This window comes from Oncorhynchus mykiss, chromosome 6 (assembly GCF_057628025.1).
Source record: "Oncorhynchus mykiss isolate SJ-2025 chromosome 6, ASM5762802v1, whole genome shotgun sequence".
NCBI classification, from domain to species: Eukaryota; Metazoa; Chordata; class Actinopteri; order Salmoniformes; family Salmonidae; genus Oncorhynchus; species Oncorhynchus mykiss.
The window spans coordinates 28,220,679-28,237,603 of record NC_143027.1 but is presented as its reverse complement, the minus strand read 5'-3'; the positions used below and the strand labels follow the sequence as shown (position 1 = coordinate 28,237,603).

Below are 16,925 nucleotides of genomic sequence, written 5' to 3'. Positions count from 1 at the left end.
TGGCACCAGCACAACTGTCCAATCACGGTAGGTCTTTCATTTATTGACGCAAATCCTTACCAATCAGATAGGTTGTGGGAGAGTATGGGCGGTAAGAATGGTTGTTGAGGAAGTTTATTGTTCAACAATGAAACAAGTCAAAACAAGAAGAGAGATGCTGTGAAAAGCAAGTATTGCAGTCAGTGGATAGCCGTTGTATTAGTATTTTACCTTTCTATGACATAGCAGAGTATAATTTGATTGTAGAATAAAATATTATACGATGGTCCTTGCGAAACGTCTGAGTTTATTTTGGGGGGTACGTTAGCAAGTTCTTGGCGACATTTAATCTTTAACTAGTTATAGTAGCTAGATACCCAGTAACGTTAGGTTAGTAAGGACAAACACATGCGTTGCATTAATTGACCCTGATAGCTATATAAGGTCGGCTACATTACTCAGACTATCCTTGGCATAGTCACGGTGTGGCCTACGTACGTGGACGGTGTTGTACAGTGAACTGGGGAGGCGTGTCAAGTGTTACGACATAATCAGCTAGAGTCGACATTATAGAGGACGACGAGCTACCGAGTCTGTCTCTTGAAGTGAGAACAAAGTCGTTGTGATATCTTAAACCCTGCCAAACTAGTATTTTTGTAAAAGCTTAAAGCTTTGAAAATGTCTTTGGCTGACCAAAGTCAGCAGTGGTATCCCACAAGCGTACAGGTGACCGTGTTCCAAGCCAGGAATTTGAGGATCAAAGGAAAGAATGGAACCAACGATGCCTATGCCATCATGCAGGTGGCCAAAGACAAGTTTTCTACCTCGGTTGCCGAAAAATGTGTCGCACCGGTATGGAAGGAAGAGGCAACGTTTGACCTGCCACTGTTCCACCATGGCAATGCTGAACGCTGCACACTGTACATCATAGTAATGCACAGAGCTCTGGTGGGACTGGACAAGCTCCTGGGACGAGCTGTGATCAACCTACTTGATCTACACGATAACAGCGCCCGCAAAAAGACCGAGTAAGTAACTAATGTTGATTGAAGCAAAAAGATCTGAGTGTGTGGAGTCATGGAGCTGGTGGGAAAGCAATCTGATTATGTTGAGTCAAGACTGAATAGTCTACTTGAGTTGATATCCGAACCCAGCCTAATTGTTAGTAGTTGGGAAATTCCAGCTCATTAGTGTTAACTGTGAAGCCTACTGTATCTCTGGCATTCACAGCTGGATCAGGTAATGCTTATGGTCGGGCCATATCTCATTAAGAGGAATATTGACCAGTGTCTACATTCCTGACATTCCCCATGTTCCTACAAGGTTATTTAAAGCAGAGGGTTAATCACACCATCACACTGACATGTTGTTGAGCTGGGATCCATGGATGACATTCACAACAATGATGGGATAGGCCCATCATAATGGGTGTAACGAACTTCATAACAAAACATGGTAAACCATGAATAATTCCAGAAAAATGTACACACCCTTGCCTTATGTAATAGTGTTAATTTAACAGCCACTGTTTTCTAGACCGAAGGACACTGATTTTAATATTTAAGACTGCTGGCTGGCTTTTGAATTGTAGGCTATTTGTCAATTGCTGTTGTTGAGGGCAGTGAGTGACTACTAGTCATATGGTTGTATCCTCCTGTGTAAAATGTTCTCTGTTTAGGCTGCCACACAGGCAGCATTTGTACAGTACTTCCATGACCTAATTCACTTACTTATTATACACTCATATCTGGAACCTTATCTAGATTTTACTAAATCGGTTTGTATAGCTTTTGATGACAAAGTTCTCTCTACTAGTCTTTACTTTCCTTCTCACTTGCCTTTTCTTGCTCCTTCTCTCCAACACAAAAAGGGTATTGGATGTTGCTGTTTGTTTCCCCTAGCAATGTATGGTGTTATATTACTGACCTACTTTAGTGTAATGCTGTGGCGGCAGGGTAGAGTGTTGGACTAGTAACCGCAAGGTTGCAAGTTCAAATCCCCGAGCTGACAAGGTACAAATCTGTCGTTCTGCCCCTGAACAGGCAGTTAACCCACTGTTAACCCACTAGGCCGTCATTGAAAATAAGAATTTGTTCTTAACTGACTTGCCTCGTTAAATAAAGGGAAAAAGAAAAATGCTGATAGGTCAGGGTTTGATGTTGAAGTAAGGTATTAGGATCTCCTGCATGGGAGCTCTTTGTCCTCTCTCACAATGTAGCAGAATATTTAAATGATCTGACACCAAATAACACACCATGTTCTGGGTATGGCTCTGAACATGCGCCATCACTGTTCTTAGGCCTATTAGTTGAAAGAGCAAGTTCCAACTTGGATATACAAAAATGTGGAGGCACTACTGACAACAGTATTGGCCTATGTTTGGTGTGTCCTTATCCACATTGGAAATTGGCTTAGCTGTAGGCCTGTTTCATGTTCATGAGATGTGTAAAATATAATTAGGCTATTTATCAACACCAAATTCATCATGAAATGGGCCTATGTAATTATGTGTGCATAACTCGAAGTTTACTCTTTAATGTTTTCTATATTTCTCTCAAAGGCACACAACCGATCTTCTGTCAATTAACAAATCCATACTGTTTAGTCTGTCATGTTAGTCATTAGTAGTCTTGGGAAGTATACTGAGGTATTTGGAAATAGCCACGGGATGTTTTTCAAAACTGTCAATACTATTGACACTTTCTTTGCAGTTTTTCAATACATTTTCATATTTGTAGTTACTTTTTAAGTAAATACTTGCAGTTAACTTGTGTAATATGTTAGGAATACGTCTTCATTTGACCTGTCACGTTATTTAACATTTTGAAGCTTGCCACAGTTCCCTAAACATTTGAGCCAGTCACATGTTTGTAAATGGCACATCAGGAGAAAGCGGGACCAGGTGAATCCAGCTCTGTAGACGGGTCGCTTTTTTATATTGAAAGTCAAGTTTTCCTTCACAGAAAATACATTGGTGCAACACATTTGGCAGAAAATGGCTTCATCTTAATCAGATGACGACAAAGAGCAATGCAAAAAAAAGTGTCAGCCTCACAAGTAAATGAGTTTACAAAGAAACAAAGGTATTTTGGCAAATACTATGCATGGCCATCATATTTCTAAGGTTTATCATAGAAAGAATGTAGCCAGCTACATTTCCTAATGTCTTGCTTAGTTTTTCTCACATTTTACCAGAGAGAAGTATGCGGCTACACCGAGAAAAGTAGTTACAAATCAGTCTGAGCGCTGTCTGCTGATAGAATGCCTGTGAATTCTCACCTGAGAATATTAGTCTGATGATGAACAGACATGACACTGAGAAGTATTTTTAGGTCTGCGTTTGCAAAACGCAGTAAGATATATTTCTTATGCATTTTTTGGGGGGGGATGCAGAATTCAGCATTTAATGCAACGCTTAAGTTTAACTTGTTACTAATCTAAGTGGATGAGTTAAGGTGACTCTCCATTGGCCTGTTTGTTCCTCCCCCCTCTACTCAGAGCAGGCAGGCCCATTGCCCTAGTGACTCCAGACTCCACACAGGGTATAAACATGCTGCTCCAGAGCCAATACTGTTCTTTCTTCAGACAAGCATCTATCAATTTTGTTTATTTGCACGATGTCTCTCGTTCACATTCGCTTGTAACTCACCAACAATGATATTCGGTAGCTGGTACTGTATGTACAGTACCAGTTAAAAGTTTGGACATGCCTACTCATTCAAGGGTTTTTATTTTTTACTGTTTTCTACATTGTAGAATAATAGTGAAGACTGAACTATGAAATAACATATGGAATCATGTAGTAAGTGCCTTGATGGCAGCTTTGCACACTTTACAAACTTCTCAACCAGCTTCACGAGGAAGTCACCTGGAATGCATCTCAATTAACAGGTTTGTTCAAAGTTAATTTGTAGAATGTCTTCCCTTAATGTGTTTTGAGCCAATCCGTTGTGACCAAGGTAGGGGTGGTATACAGAAAATAGCCCTATTTGGTTAAAGACCAAGTCCATATTATGGCAAGAACCGCTCCAATAGGCAAAGATAAACGACAGTACATAATGACTGACCATGTCTTAAAGTAAATCTAGAAAATGTCAAGAACTTTGAAAGTTTCTTCAAGTGCAGTCGTAAAAACCATCAAGCGCTATGATGAAACTGGCTCTCATAAGGACCGCCACAGGAAAGGACGACCCAGAGTTACCTCTGCTGCAGAGGATAAGTTCATTAGAGTTACCAGCCTCAGAAATTGCAGCCCAAATAAATGCTTCACAGCATTCTGCCCATCTGGTTTGCGCTTAGTGGGACTATCATTTGTTTTTCAACAGGACAATGATCAATCACACCTCCAGGCTGTGTAAGGGCTATTTGACCAAGAAGGAGAGTGATGGAGTGCTGCATCAGATGACCTGGCCTCCACAATCACCTGACCTCAACCCAATTGAGATGGTTTGGGATCAGTTGGACCGCAGGGTGAAGGAAAAGCAGCTAACAAGTGCTCAGCATATGTGGGAACTCCTTCAAGACTGTTGGAAAAGCATTCCAGGTGAAGCTGGTTGAGAGAATGCCAAGAATGTTCAAACTGTCATCAATGCAAAGAGTGGCTACTTTGAAGAATCTCAAATATAAAATCTATTTTAATTTATTAAACACTTTTTTTGTTTACATGATTCCATGTGTTAGTTTGTAGTTTTGATGTCTTCACTATTATTCTACAATGTAGAAAATAGTAAAAATAAAGACAAAGCCTGTGTCAACTTTTGACTGGTACTGAATGTGTGTAATTTGATGAGCTGGATTGCATGTCTTTGCTTTTTGTGTTTGCATTTGTTAGCATATTTAGCTACCAGCCTTATTGGAAATGCGCGATTTACTTGTGCTAATTTTATTACTATTCTGGTAATAGATGCCCAATGGGCATTTTTGAGTTATTTGGCGCCCCCTTGTGTACTAACCCTGTAATACCGTAAATCACAGGATGAGAGAAGGACAGTATGACGGTATCAATCTGGATACTGCCCAACCCTAATCATTAGATGGATGTGACATGTTAATCATTATAATTCAGAGAAGTATGTGCCTCTACCACTTTCTCAGAGAGAACCGGTCCAACAGGACAGACCACCACTCCTCTATTAGGGCCAGGGTTTTCTATTTCTCTGTAAACGCTATCACATGTACCTTGTCAACTCATTGTTCCTTTTAAACTCATAACATCCCATCACTGATGTGTTCAGTCCAACTAGTACTACATAAACAGAAGTTGGTAGTTGCTGTTTTACTTGGCATGGCCCATTTTGGGAAGAAGATTAGTAATGCTTGGAGAAGTTTTAGCACAGCTTTCATTAGCCTACAGTTTAGGAGTCCTGTAGTGCTCTGCTGAGCTTTATGGAAGGTGGGCTAGGTTTTCTCCCATGCATGTTTCCTGACTTTTCCTGCAGGATCATGTCTGGTCATGTTTTGTTTTAGTACACCAGTAACAGGGTAATGTTGCACTGATCTTTTACATGAACCACATAGAATGTCTGATTTTAAATAACAGCTACTCTTTGTTTAGCTGTGCATGGTCACTACAAATTACCAACTATCCTGTACCCCCGCACATTGACTTGGTACCGGTACCCTCTGTATATAGCCTAGTTATACATTCACAGTATTAGGCAAGACTGCCTTCTCTTCTTGTGCCCCAGACGCATGGAATAATTTATGTTCCATGCTTCATCTAGATATGTTAGTGCCACAGAATTAATTTAAAATATTGAAGGGAGACTCTGTTACAGAGGAGTGTAAATGCTTTTTTTTTTTTAGGCTGGATCATGTATGTTTTAATTATCTATTGCAGCAATTGTTGCTGCTGTCTTGGCCAGGTCTCCCTTGAAAAAAAGATTTTGGGTCTCAATGGGATTTTCTTGGTTAAATAAATAAAAATGTATTCTTTTTGACTAGATTTTCTTTTTACTTTAGTTTATTTAGTAAATATTTTCTTAACCAACAATGCAGTTCAAGAAATCGAGTTAAGGGCTTGTAAGTAAGCATTTCACACTAAGGTCTAAAACTGTTGCATTTGGCGCTTGTGACCAAATTGATTTGATCACTGCCCAGCAGAATACAGAGAACTTCAGCTGAATGCATCCTAAATGTAGGCACATAGGCTAATGTGACCAGCTGCTGTCTTTTTGTTTTCCTTGAACCTTTTCCTGCTTATGGATGGATGGATGATGTCATCAGGGAAAATGTTTACTTCCATTTATATGATAACTTAATTAAATATGCAAAAAGACTAGGGGCGTACTGCAAGTCACTGAATATGCTAAACAAATTAAAAGCCTATTGCAAGAGACTTGCACTAAACTTGCTCCAGGATGGATTGGATGTGTTTCTCTGGTCTTGGAAAGGTAAGAACTCACCTGGGGGACAGTCTGTGAAGCTATACTTTGCGTTACCTGTCTACTAATTTACCAACAAATCTAGCAGTGCTTTTGTTCAGTGCAGTCTCTGTAATCACAGAGAGACTCAGTGTGACAGGGCATACTAATAGCTTGTTTTGTCATGGTTATGGAAAGGCTCTCAAACACTTCTGCCTTTTCCCTTGTTCTGAGTAGGCAAAAACAATGTGCTCAACAGGGAGGAGATGAGGGCAGAGGCAGAACAAAGGAGTAATTGTCTACTTTATCTGTTTGGCCCAGTGGTTGCTGGAACAGGGTGCATGCCAGTCAATGGCATGTATGTGTCTGGTCTTCACTTAAGAGACATGTATACACAAAGCAAAGGACACTTAGTTGAACTGCAATTCGTTTACAGCCTATTTACGTCAACACTAGAGGAGCTGGATCTATTCTAGGTCCTGACCTCAAACTGTTAGAAATGTCATAGGTCTGTCCTTTTATAGTTCCTCAATTGTTATCAGGTCATGTTTGACCACAGTTTCTGTACATCTGATTTCCTGGCAAATCGTGATGTTGTTGAAAAGGTTTTACCTAGGGGCTAGGCTAGTTCAAATGTCATTGGTTGTGTAATAAACAATTCCGGTCAAATTTGACCTTCAGTAGTTTTAATTAATTGAACAGGAGGATCTAATCTTGTTCTTTCTCTGACTGTCTCTCATTTTCAGTTGGTACAAACTGCTGGATAAGAATGGGAAGGAGGACAAGGTCAGAGGGGAAGTGATGATGGACATCCAGTTCATGAGAAACAACTTAACAGCCAGCATGTTTGACCTTTCCATGCAAGACAAACCACGCTCCCGCATCGGAAAGCTCAAGGACAAAGTGCGTGGGAAAAAAAAGGACAGCTTCTCTGACTCGGCCTCTGCAATAGTGCCCTCTTTCAGCCAGGTAGTCACTGACAGTGAGGGAGAGGCTGACTCCCACTCAGTGTGCCCAGAGTCCCCTGGGGCAAAGAAAAAATCCAAGCTCAAGTCCCTCTTTGCCCCTAAATCCAACCTGCAGCGCAATGTCTCCCAGTCCATGTCCACACTGGGCACTCTTCCTGAGAAGAACGCATCCCTCGGTGGCAGTCGCTCTTCTGGCCTCAATGTGGATTCTCCTGATGGTGAGCTCCTTCTATTCAGTTAAACATTTTGACTATCTGCTGACCTTTTCATATTTGAGTAATGATAATTGGCATATGCAGTAACCTCTTTCTATCTACAGTTAAAAAGAAGTTCAAGTTCCTGGGCCACAAGCGCACAGGCAGCAATGACAGCAAAGTGTCTACAGGACCTTTTTCTCTTCTGGGCAGATCCAAGCAGAAAGAAGACCCGAACAGCACGTGCATCAACGGCAATCATGTGTATGCAGAGGAGGTAGAACCCATGTCTGGGTCCACCCTCAGCCTTAACAGCTCTGGTCAGGGCTCAGTGGAGGATGTACGAAGCCACAGGCAACCATCTGACGCCGCTGTAGACTCCCTCAAGGGCGCCCCTGTCAACAGCTACAGAAAGGAGTCTGCAGATAGGGATAGGGCTCTGCTAGAGCAAAGGCGCCTTCAGGAAGAGGTAGAGAAGAGGCAGGCTGAGGAGAAGAGACATAATGAGGAGAAACAAAGAGTGCAGCTCAAGGTACTGCAGGAGGAGGAACGCAAGAAACAGGAGGAGCAGGAGAGAAGGTTCCAGGAGGATGAGGCAAGGAGGAAGAAGCAGCAGGAAGAGGAAGAGGACCGGAAGCGGCTAGCGGAAGAAAGAAGGCGGCTGAAGGCGGGTGAGCTTCAGAGGCTGGGGGAGGAGCAGAGGCAGCAGGAGGAGGCCAAGAAGGCAGAGGAGCAGAAACAACAACAGGAGGAGGCCTCTGTGACTGAGAGGCTGTCCTCTCTGTTTGGTATGATCAGGAAGAAGGAGGAGAAGAAGGAAGAGCTGCAGCAGAGTGTCGCCAATGAGGTGAGGCCCAACCCATCTCCCAGTCACAGCACCAGAGATTTGGAGGTCCCTGTTCCTGCCCCTCGCCATGCTGCCAACCCATTCAAGGATATTCTCCTCAGTCCAGACCCTCCAATCCCATTTGAGGAAAGCCCGGTGGACCACCAGAAGGGTGTTTGCGGCACCAACACCCCGAGCGCTGCAGTCTTCAACTCCACCCGCACTGCCAAGGTGTCTGCAGTCAAGCCCAGGTAGGTGTCAGTCTTGTTCTCATGCACTTACAGCTCTTTTCTAACTTGAGATCTGAATAGGTATGTCCAAACATTGCTCAAATCTCCCACCAATGCATGATTTTAATAGTGCAGATCTCAAGTTAGGATTTGGCCTTCTATATGCTGTGAGTTTTGATGTCAGCCTACTAATGTAATGTAGGCCTACCTGATGTTCTGACAGAACACAATGGTAAGTGGAGCTACTATATACACAATGTATTTCACTACTGATCTGGTAACACTAACCAATAACCTTTTTCTGTCTCTGTAGTTTTCATGTTATTTTGAAATATTTAGTGGTGGAATTTTTGACCTCAGAGCCAGCACATGCAAGTGATCACAATGACTGCCTTGGTAGCCTTTATCACCCATTTTCCAAACTGTCACTACTGAACTACTGCATTCTTATAACTCTCTTAAAATATTTTTTTTTCATGGAAATTACTGTATATTGTCCAGATTGGACAGCTGTGGTGGTGTTTTCCTCGCTTGATATGATATACAACTGAAGTTAGTAGTTTATTATTATCTCAGTTGCAATTGGTTGTCTGGTGACTTTAGTGATCAAATGGTGGTTTGGATTAGGATGAACTAATCTGTACACCAGACCATGTCTCCAATCTATGCTGGCTGCAATTAGTTTCATCTCTTTGTTCCTCTTGATTGTCTTAAGGCTCTTAAAAGCCTTAAGGAATTCCATTTGACGCGTGATGGACCTGTTTGGCCGGTGTGCTGATTGGTCTGTAGTGTGGAACCTGTGTGTGTGTCTGAAACGGGGTGGTATGGTGCAGAACAGGTTGGAAGTGATGACGTGCGCTCGCACAGGGTGACTAACTACACTGAAAATGTCTGCTGGGGAAAACAAGGCTTTGTTTTTCCACTCATCTATTTCTGTTTTCTGGATTTATTTGAACCATTCTTTCCTAATGGTGAGTTGTCCACTCAATATAGCCCAATTCCTTTAAAGGAGAAAATACTTAGTTTCACTATAGCCTACTCTTATTTGAAATTCAGACATTCTAAATCTGGATTTGTTTACTAGCCTATGTTTTTGAGCTTTTTACAATAATTATTAAATGGTCCATCCTAAAGTAAATGTACTATGTTTTTTATAACTACCTTTTTAAGTGTTTTTTTAAAAGAAAGGCAATTGTGGGCATTCCAATATTTCCAAATTATGTTTTAATTCCATCAAGACCTTACCAGTTGTGATGACGTAACCTTCTCCTTTCAAGAAAAGAACGTCAGAATGTTTGAGCGGGTCCCTGTTCACTTTCGCACTTTCAGACAGGATAGGATATTTTTGTCATAACTGGATTGTTCTTTAATTTTGAAACAAATGAATACGAACATTTGAAATATCAGACAGAAAAGGCTCTGGGTATACACAATTATCATCAGTAGGGCTCCAAATGAGGAACAAAGAACAGAGACAGCCTGGAAAGAGCACACATTTTTCTGACATTCTTTTCTTGGAAGCATTTGGGGTGCATCATCACATGTGAAGATAAGATCTTGATGGAATGAAACACCACACAAAGATTAGGCTAACTCATGAGAGGTGTGTTGACTATTTCAGCTGTGCTGGGCATGCTCATAACTCTGGTATATTGTGACGGTCAGACACTGACCTCCAAGCATTGTTTTCACTCCTTGGCAGATTGGTGGAGTCTCTGAAGCAGCCTGAAACCCCCAACTCAGACTCCCATAGGCAACAATCTCCCTCCCTGTCCTGCACCGAATCCCCTCTCTCTAGCGTCCCTTCTGAGTCTCCTGATATGTTCTCCAACCTTCACTCCTCCCTGGCTCCACCTAAGACACGGAGGAGCACCTCTGAGTCCCCCTGCAGCAGCACTGAGAACCTGACTGCCATAGGATCTTCCCCTATCGGATCTGAGAGGAAGCGGCAAGCTCCTCTGCCCCCCAGCCCAATGGAACTGCATGGAAATCCCAATCAAGGCTCCAGAAGTGTGTCTGCTAATTGTGGCTCTCTTGTGTCAATTAAGGAGGTTGAGGCCAAAAGACCTCCTCTACCTCTTCCTGACTATGATCGCCTGTTCCCACAGAAGAGGCATGGAGTACAAGGACAGACTCAATGGGACCATATCATTGCAGAAGTGAATCAGAGACAGCAGGAATACACATCTCAGCTCATTGGCGAAGAGATGAGTGTTGATGGCCCAGGCCTCGACTCCCCAGCACCTCCACACAATGACAAATATTTGTACTTGAAGGAGAGGGCAGCAGAACGCTTTAACCAGCAACAGACACAAGTTCAGGAAGTTCAATCTTCATCTTGGAGGAGAGTGGGGCCCAACAGTTTGCCAGCGCTCATCCCCCCTCCCAAACCTGGAGCTGCAGCCCCCCCTAGACTAGTGATGAACTCAAACAAAAAGCAAGGCCAGAACACTGCACAGGCTAATCCATCTGTTGAAAGACACAACGCCTTCGTCTCCAAAGTCTTGGGCTCTACCATTCCTATGGCTCAAAGCAGCAACGTACCCTCAGTGAAACCTTGGGAGGATGCAAGGAAGGTGCCTAAAACATCAGTTGCTTTAGCCAGTGAAGGCCATTCAGTTCTCCCAATAGAAAAGCCTACTAGACTTACATTAACAGAAGTTTTGGTGTCAAGTTGTACTGATGAACGTAAAGGACTGCCAAACGCTCTAAAAGAGATTCCCGCAACCAAACCCAGACAAAGGTTAACCAGCAAAGAGCCAGTGAGACAATTGGATCCTGAGCCAAAAGCAGCAGAGTCTACTACCAATGTACAGCAGAAGAACAGATCAGAAATGAGGGCAGCCTCCATAGACATGAGAGTGAGTAGTCCAGTCATGGCAAAGAACACTGAGGTAACTGCTAACAGTGAAAAGCAACCCTCACCTGACTCTGTAGAAAGCGACAATAACAAAAAACAACTGGAACGCTTCATGAAAGAGACATTTTCTGAACCTGACCCTTTTCCCATTGCGGAGGTCCTGCCTAAATACCCATGGGCTCAACCAGAGCAGAGCCACAGTGGAGATGACCTGTTCTCTGGAGGACCACAGAAAGAGGACAAGCTTGAAGAACTGGGAATGAGAACTGATGACTTGGATAAACATTTTACGCCAAACAATTCAACAGATCCGTCCTCCAGCTGTAATGACAGTGACTCAGAAAAGCATCCAGAGGAAAAACCAGAAGAGCCCAGTCCTACTTTTCAAAGGGGATTTTCACAAAGGAAAAAGGAACGCGCAGACTTCGACCCCCCAGCACCTCCACTTACTGACAAATATTCCTACTTGCAAGAGAGGGCAGCAGAACGCCTTAACCAGCAACAGACACAAGTTCAGGAAGTTCAATCTTCATCTTGGAGGAGAGTGGGGCCCAACAGTTCACCAGCGCTTATCCCCCCTCCCAAACCCCGTAGACTAGAGGCCGACTCAAACAAAAAGCAAAGCCAGAGCACTGCACAGAATAATCCATCTGTTGAAAGACACAACACCTTCGTCTCCAAAGTCTTAGTCTCTACAAATCCTATGGCTCAGAGCAGAAATGTGAAACCTCAGGAAGATGCAAGGAAGGTGCTTAACACATCTATTTTGTCAGCCAATGATGGCAAATCTGTTCTCCGACTAGAAAAGCCTAATAGACCTACACCACAAGTTTTGGTGTCAAGTTCTACAGATGAACCTAAAGGACTACCAAACACTCCCAAAGAGTTCCCCTCAGCCAAACCCAGACAAAGTTTAGTCCGCAAAGAGCAAGCAGATCCTGAGCTAACATCAGCAGAGCATGCCACTGTACAGCAGGAGAACAGATCCGAGATGAGGGCAGTCTCAACCCCGGACATCATGGAAAGTAGTCCAACGATGGCTAAAGCTACTGACTCTGTAGAAGGCGACATTCACAAAAAACAACTGGAACTCATTATGAAAGAGACGTTTGATGACCCTTTCCCCATTGCTGAGATCCTACCTAAAGACCCATGGGCCCAACCAGAGCAGAGCCACAGTGGCGATGACTTGTTCTCTGTAGGACCACAGAAATACGACAAGCTTGAACAGAGATTGACAACTGACGATTTGGTTAAGCTTTTTGTGCCAAACAACCCAACCGATCTGTTCTCCAGTTGTAATGACAGTGACTCAGAAAAACATCCAGAGGAAGAAAAACCAGAAGGGCCCAGTCCTGCTTTTCAAAGGTTATTTTCTCAAAGGAAAAATAAACGAGCAGCACCTCAGCCTCCAGCTAATTTGAGCAATAAAGGAGCCATGGGAAAGGGTGAGCTGCTTAAACAAGACCCTTCACCCAGAGAAAACGAGACAATCAGGTTAGCCACTACAGGATCTGTCAAACTTGAGCCGCAAGCCAAAAATACTAGACAGAGAAATCTCTATAGTAGAGAAAAGGTAGAAACCCAAGCCAGGAAAGAAAAGTGGACAGCAGACCCTTTTACCTTCTCCCGTATGTCTTCTGACCTGACTTCTCCTGAGCCTCCCCAGTCAGTAGGTGAACCCAAACCCCAGGCAGGGGCTGAGGGTAAGACCCTGCTACGGGCCTGGGTCTCAACCTCTGAGGTGCAGCCACTCACTGTTCTGAGTAGCAATGGAGATCGGCCAGACTTAACACCACTCAGGTGAGCCTGAACCCCTCTGAGGTCATAACCAGCCCTTAGCCCTTCAATGATTGTATGCATTTCACGGCATGGGGGATTTTCTTCTGTTCAATCAATCAACTTAAGTCTGTGTAATGGGCAATAAGCCTCAAGTCTAGTCTAACAATTGTGTATTTGGAGAGATTTTACGTGTCAAATGTCCAACAAATTGCTGGATAGCTGGGTACGTTGGATCAAAGGGAATTGTGTTTTGTATTTTTGGTTTTGGTGTGAGCATGGGATATGCTATTGAGTTCTCTTTTTTTTTTTTTTTATAATTTTTATCTTGGGAAAAGTCTTGGTTGTCAGTGCACCTATACTGATTCATGATGGCACATTGGGACAGTTTTTGTCATTTTCCCTGGTTTCTGTAACTGGAGTCTAACTGAAATAGACCTCTGTTCATTCCATTTCCAACTAATCTCTTGACTTCCGTGAACAATTGTTATGCTCCACCCTCTTAGTGTTTTCTTTAATCTTGTCTTTCCAGGCCTCACCCAGTGAAGCCCATGAGCTCCATGGAGAGCCATGCTCTCATCAACACCCCAGTGGTGAGAGACATGAAGACCTATGACAGCTCACTGGGAAATATGAAGGTACTACATGTTCATATGTCTATTTACCTTTTGAAAGCAGTGATAGAACGCTAATACCTGTGACTCTGTTTGCTCCATCATCCTCAGGCACCAGGTAAGGTGGAGAGTGGGCCATACACCCAGCTGACCCAGGAGGAGCTGATTACCCTGGTGGTGAAGCAGCAGACGGAGCTCTCCAAGAAAGACTTCAAGATCGTTGAGTTGGAGGAGTACATAGACAACCTGCTGGTGCGTGTCATTGAGGAGAAGCCCAGCATCCTGCAAGGCCTCAACTCTCCCAAGAAGGCCCTGTAAGGTGTGAGGAGTGGGCCAGGGAACTGTAGGATGGAGGGAAAGATTTAGGCTTCTACTCCAATATTCCGTTTAGTTTGTGTGGTTTTATATTGCTGTCACTGTGTTGGATCAAGCAATCTCTATGAAGGTCTTGTTTCCTTTGCTCATATGCACTTTTGTCTCCATGAGGAGTCAGGCTGAGATTCAATTTCCAGGTTTCTTTCAGAAACCGGGATGCATGCTGGAATGCTTTTTTTCTATAACTAATTAATGAATCATTCCAGGCTACTATTATTTGACCAGCTTTTGCTCTTTGCTCTTTTGCTCTGCTACTGGAATTCCTTTTTATACTAATTTACCGTATGCGCACATTTCTCGTCATTGGGTTGGTACTTTTTTAATCAACTTTTTAAATCGGTCTCCTCTTCAGGCAGAATAGAACTGGGTGCCCTCGGTATGTTGATGTCCATGTCACTGATGAAATGTATCTGTCCAGGCCTTTGCACAGTGACTCCATGGTGCCTACAATTCAGTGGACTTTAATTAGCTAGTGATACTTTGATATCTGCTCATCCCAAAGCCTTAACACAGCGTTTCAATAATAAGATGCTAGTGTTTTATTTTGTTGCATTCTTAACTTTATCTTCTTTCATTGTTTTCTAGGGTTATGTTTGTCATTCTTTTCTTTACATTATCATGACTTGCCTTGGTGCTGCTGCTATACTACTTGGTGTAATCACAGGAGTTAATCTAATACCAAATAAAATGGATAATTATTGTGGGGCTAGGTACAAGTACATCAACCTTAATCAGAAAGTCCATGTTGTGTGGTAGGAAAATGTCGGATAAACAATGGTCTTAGTGTAGTTCGTTGACGCATTATTGAACCTTTGATTGGAAACACTCATCAGTCAACATTCCTTACTTCCGTTTCTTGCATTCGTTACCTTATTACTTTAGTTGTTTATCCTACCGTCCCCTTGTTACATTTTGAAGTCATGGATAAGTGTGGCCTATTGGTTAAGAGTGTTTGGCCAGTAACCAAAATGTCACTGGTTCGAATCCCTCAAGGTGGAAAGAACTGATCATGTTCATGAGCAAGGAGAGACCTGATATTCACTTTTTAAATGTATTTATTTTTATCTACTGCTGTTGAATCACTGATGTACCCACTGTGCAGTCTTTTCTTTCTATTGTAAAATATTTATGCAAATATAAGTGCACACACCATGTCAAATATTTATGCAAGAGTAACTAAGAGTTTGAGTAAGAGCTTCCAATATAATTACGTTTTAAATGGAAATTGAAAAAATGTACAACTTCATATTCATTTCCAGCACAACCCCAACATCAACAAACAGTATGTGAAAATCGTGTTTCTATGTTTTGTAGTAAAAATGAGAGCTAAGTGTTTCCAATTACATCAAACAGTTAGTAGGCAATGCCAAATAATTGGTGCACAATGATGTCATTGGAAACCACCTTCCTCCATCTTTACTACAAAACATAGAAACGTGCCATTTTCACATATGTTGATGTTGGGGAGCTGCTACAGATGAGGAATATGAAGTTGAAATTTCCATTTTTAAGCATTATGAATGTTTCAAAATGAACCTTGTCCATGTTAGATTTAATGCCTTTGGTACTTTGAAGTGCTTAATAAGCAGTAGGTTTTGACACTGACAATGGCCTTACAACTTGTGTAAGTCTCAATGTAATCTACTCAATGCATCTTCTGCAACTATGCCTTCGTGTCATGTCATAGCAATAAGAAATCTTGTGAAATATTCACATGTCTATGATTGTGCCTTCAAGGGTTTTATACCTAAGAATTTACTTTTTGTGATTACTGTAAGTCTGGATTCCTTAAGAGCTTTTTGTTTATACTGCTTTTAAATTCAGAGTATTGTATACACTTTGATCGTTCCAATTGAAATAAAGTATAATAAATCTTAATGTTTTGTCATGTATATTATTAAGACAGCTTGAAGACTTATAATAGCTGTAGGTCTTATGCTCCACTGACCTAGACATTTTTTAATTAACTGAGGAATGACTTGTGTATGTGCAAGGAATATATTTTTGGGGTCTGTTCAATAAATGCATCACTACCTTTACATTTCTCACAGGTTATTAGTAAAAATATAAAATGTTGAATACACATTCTGAAGAATTAGGTAACTTCATCTGTGATGCCATTGTCTTGCCTGACCTTTAGAGCCGTGGTTCTCAAACTGTGGGGAGGACAGGGTGCGTGTTAAAATATATATTTTAAGGAACTCAGTCCGGCTTTCAACTTACTCTTGAAAGTTGTAGTCATCGAATTTTGAAATTGGGTAGTGCATCTGTTTTTGTCATGTCAGTCATTGCATACCTTAGTGCTATTTAGAACTAGCCCATGTCAGGTAAAAAAAAAATACTAGGTTTCTTAACCAATAGATTTCATGTTTGTGTCACTCATATCACATGATACATGGCAAAATATATAGAATTGAAATGACATTTGCTTTAAAACGGCAACATTTTCTCTGCACCCCATGACAAAATGTGTAGAACTACAGGAAATGAGCTTTAAACCTGCAAAATGTTTAATCCACCAACAAGGGGGGGGGGGGGGGGTGTGAATTGTTTGTGTCATGAACAGTGCTTGAGCCCATAGAAAGATGTGGTTCACGCGGGATGTTTCCCTGCTCTCGAGTATATTGATATTGTAGTGTACTTTCAGACATGTAAAAAAACAACGAATAGGTGAGAAATCATGGTAGAAGTCTCTGACCCACAGACAAGAATTCACAATAAATAACCACAACCTGTGA

General features: G+C 42.1%; 1 protein-coding gene across 3 annotated transcripts; it reads left to right on the top strand.

The window, feature by feature from the left end:
* The first annotated feature begins 58 nt into the window (after nt 1-58).
* LOC110525658 (rab11 family-interacting protein 1) lies at nt 59-16,065 on the top strand. 3 transcript variants are annotated; one of them, XM_021605984.3, is made up of 6 exons: nt 59-1,007; nt 7,088-7,527; nt 7,629-8,580; nt 10,262-13,222; nt 13,731-13,836; nt 13,924-16,065. In XM_021605984.3, exons 1-6 carry the CDS (start codon nt 658-660, stop codon nt 14,128-14,130), a joined length of 5,016 nt encoding a protein of 1,671 aa, XP_021461659.3. In that variant the 5' UTR covers nt 59-657; the 3' UTR covers nt 14,131-16,065. The 3 variants fall into 3 exon arrangements, with proteins under 3 accessions (XP_021461659.3, XP_021461661.3, XP_090093607.1); XM_021605986.3 differs by lacking the exon at nt 10,262-13,222; XM_090237481.1 differs by lacking the exons at nt 59-1,007; nt 7,088-7,527; nt 7,629-8,580 and adding an exon at nt 9,389-9,530.
* Nucleotides 16,066-16,925: the final 860 nt, after the last annotated feature.

Bases quoted from the DNA above. Each gene is read 5' to 3' on its own strand.
- LOC110525658 (XM_021605984.3), top strand. From the start codon at position 658: ATGTCTTTGGCTGACCAAAGTCAGCAGTGGTATCCCACAAGCGTACAG. The intron at 8,581-10,261 runs GTAGGTGTCAGT...ACTCCTTGGCAG, and splicing joins GTGTCTGCAGTCAAGCCCAG to ATTGGTGGAGTCTCTGAAGC. The intron at 13,223-13,730 runs GTGAGCCTGAAC...TTGTCTTTCCAG, and splicing joins CCAGACTTAACACCACTCAG to GCCTCACCCAGTGAAGCCCA.